Source organism: Ascaphus truei, chromosome 11, assembly GCF_040206685.1.
Source record: "Ascaphus truei isolate aAscTru1 chromosome 11, aAscTru1.hap1, whole genome shotgun sequence".
Classification (NCBI taxonomy): domain Eukaryota; kingdom Metazoa; phylum Chordata; class Amphibia; order Anura; family Ascaphidae; genus Ascaphus; species Ascaphus truei.
The window spans coordinates 60,240,484-60,250,397 of record NC_134493.1 but is presented as its reverse complement, the minus strand read 5'-3'; the positions used below and the strand labels follow the sequence as shown (position 1 = coordinate 60,250,397).

General features: G+C 49.9%; 1 protein-coding gene across 1 annotated transcript; it reads left to right on the top strand.

Moving 5' to 3' along the window:
• Positions 1 to 5,437: 5,437 nt before the first annotated feature.
• LOC142462901 (taste receptor type 2 member 7-like) lies at positions 5,438 to 6,301 on the top strand. Its single transcript, XM_075565115.1, has one exon. It carries the CDS (start codon positions 5,438 to 5,440, stop codon positions 6,299 to 6,301), a length of 864 nt encoding a protein of 287 aa, XP_075421230.1.
• Positions 6,302 to 9,914: the final 3,613 nt, after the last annotated feature.

Sequence of the window (9,914 nt, the reverse complement as noted above, 5' to 3'; positions counted from 1 at the left end):
CTCGCTAAGCACTATGGGAATTGTAGTCCCTGGGCGCCTGTAATAACATTGGGGCCGCGTGCGTGCCTTTCCTATGCCTGCACTAGCTCCTAATGGCCGCCGCAATCTCTCCCTACCTCTCGCGCTATCTTCTGCGCATGCGCGACTATCTCGGGCCGCCGGGGACTCTCTGCGCATGCGCGAACCGGCGCAACATGGCGGCGCCCTGTGCAAGAGCCGCCGGAGATCTCCTGCACTCCGGCGAGCTCCCTCCTCGGCCCCCACCCTCCTGAATGGCCGTCGGGTCTGCCGCTTGCCGCTGGCAGTACCCGACAACGTCCGTGACCACGGAGGCGCCCGGGGGGGTCGCAGGGGAAAACAGGTGACCTGGCTACACTCTCCCCCTGGTGAAATACCCAACGCCCTCGCTTGGGGAACGACATAACATGGTACAATTTTACACACTGAAAAATGGCATGGCATACCCCGTACACTTAACAGATCGACTGCAACATCCTCAAAACATGGCACATTTTCACACAATGCAAAATTACATGGCATATCACACCCACTATTACCCGAGGCCAGCTGAGTATCAGCTGCTTGCTGAGACCATATGTGGGGTGCCCCTAACTGATCAGGTGGGGGTACCTCACTTTTGCGTCCGTGAGCCTCTCCCAGAAAATTCTCTTGAAGAGCACACTCTGGGGTGACAGTCACTGGTTCAGTGCTACTTCCTCCCCCTGGTGGAAGGAATAGCGCAGTGTCCTTCACACCAACCTTTACTTGATCATCCATGGCCTGGAAGCAGCAGGCCAGGCGGCCAGGACCTTTCCCTCGGTCCACTACGTGACGAAGGGGCCGCTTCTTCTTGGGCGCAAAGGAGGCAACTTCTACCAGCTCCTTTGCCACATAGTCCTTGTCCCTACATACGTGCTCAGCTTCCACTGAGAAGCGAGAACTGGACACTGTCTCTTTACTCAAAGTCTCTGCTTCACCTGGCAGGGGGTAAAGAGTAGACACCTTACCCCTGCGGTGATTCTCGGTGGCCAACAGGTCCTCGGGGACGCTGTCAGTTCCCACCTCGGTTGTCTCGGTACCTGCCCCCTGTACTTCTGGGGCAGTCCACTTGCTGTCCTTAAACTCGGGAGCATTGGATCCCAGTCCTGGGACCATTTGGGTTGGAGCGCACGGGCTCTCACTCAGATCAGGAACCGTAACTCTGGCCTGTTGCACGGCCACCTCCCTCGGAGCCTGTGGGGAGCAAGGGGGTTCCTTACCACTCTGCTGGCTTGCGATGGGTTTCTCTTCTTCTGGAACGATAGGCAGTGGGTACTGGTCCACTCGCACCGCAGGACAGCTATCTTCTAGGGGGGACACCTCCGCCAGGACGCGATGTCGAGTGGAGCCATTCGCCCATGTGTCCAGACTTAAGAAGCTATCGTGCTCCGCGGTCACCTGGAGGCTCACACCCAACACCCCTGGGGCAGTCAACTCACCCTGGTCGTCGTCAACAGGTACTGATCCCAAGCCTGGGACCGATGGTACCTCTGTAGGCCGGACTGGCCGTGGTAGGGCACACGGGCCCACAGCAGGCTCTGTATGCTGTGATTCCTCTGTTGGTTCGGCATGCTGGGGAACAATAGACTTCAATAACCGCACACCGCAACACTCACAGTAGGACCACCATGTCAATGTCTCTCTAGAACAGTTACAAGTGGGGCTAAAACACTGTATGCCCATTTCTCCTTCCACCTCGATGGTCCTGTAGTCGAGGGATAACCGAGACACTTTGGCTCCCTGAGCGTGGGCTTCTTGCAGGCAGGAGCATATGAAGAGAAGAGAATCTACTCCGGGCGCACGCCAGGCCACATACATATTGGGGTGTATGTCCTGACAGTCTATCTCGGTTTCCTGCTCAGAAAGAAAATATTCCATGTCTACAACAATGCCTTCCTCCTCCTCTTCCTCATGGTGAATAGAAGGGTCTAATGGCTGTTCACTGTGCTCACTCCCCCTGGTGGAGTTTAAAGAAGGGGTGTGCTCTATCACTGAGTGGCTCACATTACAGGGGCGGGGCTCTGGTTTTCCCGCCAGTCCCGGATGGTTTTCTGTAACCTTTTTCTGAACAGCCTGGCAGTCAGAAGCACGTGTGTCATCTTGAGTTGGCGGGAGCCGCCATGTTAGGTGGGACTCACTGTTAGCATTCCCTGCTGCAGGAGCCTCCATTTTAACTACAGTCCTGTCACTTACACTGCAGCTTTTTGCATAGATCATGAGACAGTCCCCTGCGGAAGACTCGGGAAGTGTTAATACATGGGGAACAGTCTCTAGGCATATGTCATGCGTGGTGCACAGGAGATAGGTAATCCCCCGGCCGTCAGCATCCAGCCTTAAGTCTTTCACCCGGGCAGTGGCCAATTCCGGGCAAGTTCTTACTTGGGCGCGCATAGTGGACAATTGCGTATCATGGGATACTCCGGCCACTACAAACACGCGCCTTGGGGATAATTGCCGCGCTAAGGCCCAGTCATCGACGTCTTGCGGTGACGGCACCGCCATGATGAAAAATATGAATGGGACAAATTTGAAAAATTGCAAACAGGGCACCCCAGGTCTATCTCAGCAGCGCCTCCAAATGTAACGGGTATTCCACCCCACCCAATCGCATATATAGTGTGGGTGAGTAGAACATGCAGTGTTACCGGTGTGGTGCGTATACCTGTAGGCTCACAGGAGGGCTGAGCTTCCGCCACTGGGAACCTGGGGCAATTATACTAGGGGTAACCACTTACTCAATAGGTGCAGCGCCTCCACCTGCGATGGCTCCCACCAGAGAGGGAGTGGATCCTCGCAGGACAAACTCAATGATCACATACACAATGGGGTATAATAACTAAGGACTTTACTAACATGTAATACGACACACCACCTTCATAACATACCCTGTGTCCCTCTCAGGAGGAGACACTAACCATGACGTCTCGCAGGACGATTCCCCAACACTAGGTGATCCCACCCAGTGTCCAAAGAACCCCCACCCAATGTCCCGCACTCTTGCAGAGAATCAATGGGTGACTGCGCAGTCACTATTAAGCTAAGGGCCCGGTGGTGCACTTAGAACTGTAGATACCTGCCGAGCACTCCAGTGCTCGGATCAGCAACGCTTCACAAAGGGTCAGACGCGTGATGAATCCGTCTGATCCTATCCTGGCGATATTCTCTGTGACCCTAAACGTGGGTCCGAACTCCTTCACTGGAACCGCAGCATCCGCTGAGTCCCTTTCTAACGATACAGCAACGTGACACACCCTGCACTACAGGCCGTCCCTATAGCACAACATCCTTAAGTGGCTTAAGGGTCACTCTCCTAGGGCCTTCGGGGTTGCCTATCCTATATAGGTAGGTCTTGTACCCTCCCTACTCATAATACGGGCCCTGGGCCATGGATCCCCGGACTGGTTACCGCTATGAACCCCCCCCAGTTGCCTCGTACTACGCGCAACGCCGCCCTGGGCTATGGCTCCCCGGATTGGTTACCGCTATGAAACCCCCCCAGTGGCCTCGCCACTCGCAACACGGACCCTGGGCTATGGCTCCCCGGACTGGTTACCGCTATGAACCCCCCAGCTGTCTCGTGCCACTAATTCACAACAGGACCCTGGGCTATGGCTCCCCGGATTGGTTACCGCTATGAAACCCCCCAGCTGTCCCTATCTTCCCTTCTGTTCCCCAGTGCCAACTAAAGTAAGTGACAGGTTCCCTATCCTGAGGGCTATCCCTGGCAACACTCACACTACTGGGGGACTCAGGGCCATCTCGGGCCAAGGGGGTGCTGGCCTAGTACAGGGAGTCCCTCGCTCCTGTACCCTACCTCCTTCCCTTGACTGCTCCTTCCTCTGACTGACAACGTAGCTGCAAGCCCGCCAAATGTATCCATTTGCTCTCCTGGCAGTACTGCAGCCCTATTGGCTCCTATGAGGCACCTGGTGCCTCCCTCGCTAAGCACTATGGGAATTGTAGTCCCTGGGCGCCTGTAATAACATTGGGGCCGCGTGCGTGCCTTTCCTATGCCTGCACTAGCTCCTAATGGCCGCCGCAATCTCTCCCTACCTCTCGCGCTATCTTCTGCGCATGCGCGACTATCTCGGGCCGCCGGGGACTCTCTGCGCATGCGCGAACCGGCGCAACATGGCGGCGCCCTGTGCAAGAGCCGCCGGAGATCTCCTGCACTCCGGCGAGCTCCCTCCTCGGCCCCCACCCTCCTGAATGGCCGTCGGGTCTGCCGCTTGCCGCTGGCAGTACCCGACAACGTCCGTGACCACGGAGGCGCCCGGGGGGGTCGCAGGGGAAAACAGGTGACCTGGCTACACTGAGATACACCAACATACAGTCTCACACACACACACACACACAGAGACACACATACACACACACACACACACACACACACACAGAGACACACATACACAGAGAGAGACGTACACTGAGATACACCAACATACAGTCTCACACACACACACACACACAGAGACACACATACACAGAGAGAGACGTACACTGAGATACAACAACATACAGTCTCACACACACACACACACAGAGACACACATACACAGAGAGAGACGTACACTGAGATACACCAACATACAGTCTCACACATACACACACAGAGACACACATACACAGAGAGAGACGTACACTGAGATACAACAACATACAGTCTCACACACACACACACACAGAGACACACATACACATACGCAGGTTGCTTGGGACGCCAGGATAGTTACCCAGCATCCGCATGGCAATCAAAAGCCGCTGATAATGTTTTGGAGAGTCAATGTAGAACTGGAAGTGCTGATTTGGGTGGGAATTTGTCCTCCACCTACAGCTATAAATGGACATTGTTAGATACACTGCATGGGGAGTCTGACAAAGGACACGATTGTCCGAAATGTCGACCGTTTTCTTATCTTGTTTTTAATTACTTTTGGGATAAATTGTTACCTTTTAATCTATCTGAAAGGAGTGATAGATGCCGGGTCGAAAGACGGATTGAATATTTGTACAAAGTACACAATGCCATCACCCCTGCCATACACTGCTGTCCTGTTTATTCTTGTTTGCGGTGGAGGTAAAAACACACAATGATTTTGCATACGTTTGTTAAGGGAAACGAATCACTTTTTAACTATTCCAGGTGTATGTGGTCACAATAGACACATGACAAACTTCCATGTTTGCATAGCCTCTCCTTCCATGCAAATTAGTTCTCTTAGTTAAAGCAACCCACTTTGTGTATCACACGATCCCATTTGATCTGAACCACCTCCTCTAAAAGCAGCATCTATTCCTCTCTGAAAGACCTTTAGGAAAGTAACGAGTCACCTTGCACTCTCTTTCCAAGGAAACTCATCAGAAGATCTGAGAGGTGGAGGACAAGGAACAGATCAATATGCCTCCCATGCACATGTGCATCATCTTATTTTTCATAGCAGTTGGGTCTCTTCTAGGCATCCTTTCCAATCTCTTCATCGTGCTGGTGAATCTATTGAACTGGTTCAAGGGTAGAAAGTTCAACCGTTGTGACCTGATACTAACGTCTCTTGGAATCTCTAACATCTGCTTCCAGTGCTCCACCACAGTGGATAAGATTATCTTCATTGCGTTCCGGGATCTGTATTTCACTAAGAATATCTATCTTTTCTATTGCCCAGGTATGGTCCTCTTTATATCCTGCAGATCCTGGTTTACCACTTGGCTCTGTGTTTACTACTGTATAAAAATAGTAAACCTCAACACTCATCTCTTTATCTGGTTGAAACAACATATTTCCAGTATAGTGCCATGGGTTCTGCTAGGGTCAGCGGTGGGATCCGTGGGTATCGCTTTGCCTGCTATCTGGAATATCTACATAGTTCTTCCTGGGAACACAACAGCAAACTACAGTGTGGACGACATTGAGAAAAGCTGGAGTCTTCCCTATGCAGGCACTACTGGTTTTCTGGTTGTCATTTGTCCCTTTCTTCTTGTGGTCCTCTCCATTGCCCTGATCCTTGTCTCACTCTGCCGACATGTGGTCAACATGAACGAGAATGCTTCAGGTTTTAGCAAGCCTAATCTAAAAGCTCATATAGGGGCAGCCAATACAATAATGTCCCTGCTCCTTTCTTACCTGGTATTCAACATAGTAGAGACGCTTCTCATAACAAATGTGTTCCCAGTTGACAGCCCTGGGTATGTTTTATGTTGGGCTTTGATAATGGGGTTCACCATCTCACAGTCCCTGATCCTCATTCCAGGGAACCCCAAACTGTAGAAGGCATTAAGAAGATTTCTCTGCTTTGCTAAACGTTAACGGGCTTTGCAGACTGGTAGCCAACGACTTGGTTATTTTTCTGCAATGTTGGGTACGGTGAAGACATTTTCAAAGTCCTGGTTGCTTGTCTACAGTATTTTAAATGTCTTCCCTATGGATCTCATATTGAATTCTCTCTGAAATCCTACGCTTTGTGACCTTGGGGAAATGTGCATGTTATCTTGCTGTGTACACTATTTTAGTATGTAGTTATGTATATCTATATTCTTCCTGTCACTATATAATGCGCCGGCAGGAAGCGTGCAGGGAAAAATAACAACACAATTCTTTCACACTCCAAATAAATGTTGTTTTGATCAAAAGTGTGGACATGTTATTTCATTTCAAGGTCAAGCGCTGGTTGAAGAGAAAGAGTAGCCTCAGAACGCTTGGGATAAGCCATGCGGACAGAGAAAGGTTGGGAGGTGGTTGGGAATATCCATGCACATGGCATTACCAGCACACACAGTAAAGTACACAATCCCTCGAGCATCAATGCCAACTGCGGTGTCATGCAGTACATATTGTGTTATAATGCATACTATCTCAGGGTTTCCACCGGATTCAATGGCCGTGATAACGTACAATATATCACCATAATGCACCTGGCGGAGCAAATAAACACTTACCCACTGTGTACACCCATTAACCATTCTCACCCCAGACAGGTGTTCCCGTGGGCAGCCACGGAATGATAAGTGCCCACTTCTAATTAGACACAGAATACAGTATATTGCAGCACATGAAACAATGGGATCTGGGTGGTAAGGTTGTGACAAGAATAAAGAGTTGATATCTATGGCGCCTAACACATAAATATATGCCAAATAAAAGGATATATACAACCAGGACTGATGGGTGTTTCAGATGCAAAGGTGTGCTCCAACAGGTGAGTATTCGTGCTTGAATAAAAACAAACAAAGTGCATAGCGTAATACTGCGTGGTAAAACAAAACTACTAATTACCACGCAGTATTACGCTATGCACTTTGTTTGTTTTTATTCCAAGCACAAATATATCCTTTTATTTGGCATATATTTATGTGTTAGACGCCATAGATATCAACTCTTTGTCTACATCCATGTTTCTCTGACCTGGGGGTCAGAGTGATATCACAGGCTGCTGCCGCCTTTATTTCTGTTACACAGATTGTTAGGCTTTCCATCTCTAATCACTTCAGTGATTAGCACTATATAATAATAAATTTCTTTTAGAATTAGTGCAACCTACTTCTGTTCTCTCTGACAAGAATAAAAATATATATATGATGACAACATATGTTTTGAAACAAGGAAGGTTTCTTCTTAAAGGAGCGACTCAAACTAACGGTATTATTTTTCAGGATCAGAACCGGGGGTCCCGGAGATGGACCGATCTATTTATATCTCCGGGGAACCTCCAGATCCCGAGATAATTACTGGTGAAGTTACCAGTGTTACTTCCTGGTATTATAAGTGGATTTATATGGCCGTCCAATAGGAAGACTCAACCGATGATGTGGCAGCTTCCTATTGGCCTGACATTTGGCAGCCATTTTGTTTCCCTAGAGGGAAATTTTAATCCAATAACTTCACCTGCAGGTATATCGGGGCTAAAAAAAAAAGAAAGAAACCAGTAGGAGGAATGTCTCCTTTTAAGATGAACAAACAAATAAGAAGATTACCAGACAGATAACTGGAGAAATGGTGGTTGGAGTCTAAGAGCTTTTTGACATTTGAGATCAGAGTGATTTGCTCTGGAAATATTTCTAACATTTGCTTCTGGTTACACACGGTATTCAAAGAGCTGGCTCTGATTTGCACATGGAAGTGAGGAAGAGGGTGAAGGTTCTGCTCTGTTTTACCCCAGGATAAATATTTACATGAAGAGGAGAGATTAAGGGAAGGAGAGAGGGAATAAGGGAGGGAGAGAGGGAATAAGGGAGGGAGAGAGGGAATAAGGTAAGGAGAGAGGGAATAAGGGAAGGAGAGAGGGAATTAGGGAAGTAGAATGAGGGTCGGGGAGAGGGAATAAGGGAGGGAGAGAGAATAAGGGAGGGTGAGAGGGAATAAGGGAGGGAGAGAGGGAATAAGGGAGGGAGAGAGAATAAGGGAGAGAGGGAATACGGGAGGGAGAGAGGGAATAAGGGAGAGAATAAGGGAGGGAGGGAATAAGGGATGGAGAGAGGGAATAAGGGATGGAGAGGGAATAAGGGAGGGAGAGGGAATTAGGGAAGGAGAATGAGGGATGGAGAGAGGGAATAAGGGAGGGAGAGAGAGAGTAAGAGAGGGAGAGAGGGAGAACGGGATGGAGAAAAAGGGAGAGTGAGAGAGAATAAGGAAGGGAGAGAGGGAATATGGGAGGGAAAAAGAGAAAAAGGGTGGGCGAGAGGGAATAAGGGAGGGAGCGAGAGAAAAAGGGAGGGAAAGAGGGAATAAGGGAGGGAGAGGGAGAATAAGGGAGGGAGAGAGGGAATAAGGGATGGAGAGGGAGAATAAGGGAGGGAGAGAGGGAATAAGGGAGGGAGAGAGGGAATAAGGGAGGGAGAGGGAGAATAAGGGAGGGAGAGAGAGAATAATTGAGGCAGGGAGGGAATAAGGGAGAGAGAGAGTGAATAAGTGAGGGAGGGAATAAGGGATGAAGAGGGAATAAGGGAGGGAGGGAGAGAATAAGGTAGGGAGAGAGGGAATCAGGGAGGGAAAGGGGAAATAAGGGAGGGAGAGATGGAATAAGGTAGAGTGAATAAGTGAGGGGAGGGAGAGAGACAATAAGGGAAGGGGAGAGGGAATAAGGGAGGGAGAGAGGGAATAAGGGAGGGAGAGAGAATAAGAGAGGGAATAAGGGAGGGTGAGGGAGAGTAAGGGAGGAAGAGAAGTAATAAGGGAGTGAGAGAGGGAATAAGGGAGGGAGAGGGAATAAGGGAGGGAGAGGGAATTAGGGAGGTAGAGAGGGAATAAGGGAGGAAGAGAGGGAATAAGGGAGGGAGAGAGGTAATAAGGGAGGGAGAGAGGGAATAAGGGAGGAAAGGAGAAAGGGAATAAGGAAGGGAGAGTGAATAAGGGAGGGAGGGAGGGAATAAGGGAGAGAGAGTGAATAAGTGTGGGGGGATAATGGAGGGAGAGATGGAATAAGGGAGGGAGAGAGGGAATAAGGGAAGGAGAGAGCGAATAAGTGAGGGAGAGGGAGAATAAGGGAGGGAGAGAGGGAATAAGGGGCAGAGGGAAATAGGGCGGGAGAGAGGGAATAAGGGAGGGAGAGAGGGAATAAGGTAGGGAGAGTGAATAAGTGAGGGAGGGAATAAGGGAGGGAGAGAGGGAATAAGGGGGGGAAGAGAGGGAATAAGGGAGGGAGAGAGAGTGAATAAGTGAGGGAGGGAATAAGGGAGGGAGGGAGGGTATAAGGGGGGGGGAGAGAGGGAATAAGGGAGGGAGAGAGATTGAATAAGTGAGGGAAGGAATAAGGGAGGGAGAGAGAATAAGGGAGGCAGATAGAATAAGAGAGGGAGAGAGAAAATAAGGGAGGGAGATAGGGAATAAGGGAGGTAGAGAGGGAATAAGGGAGGGAGAGAGAGAGAATAAGCGAGGGAGAGAGGGA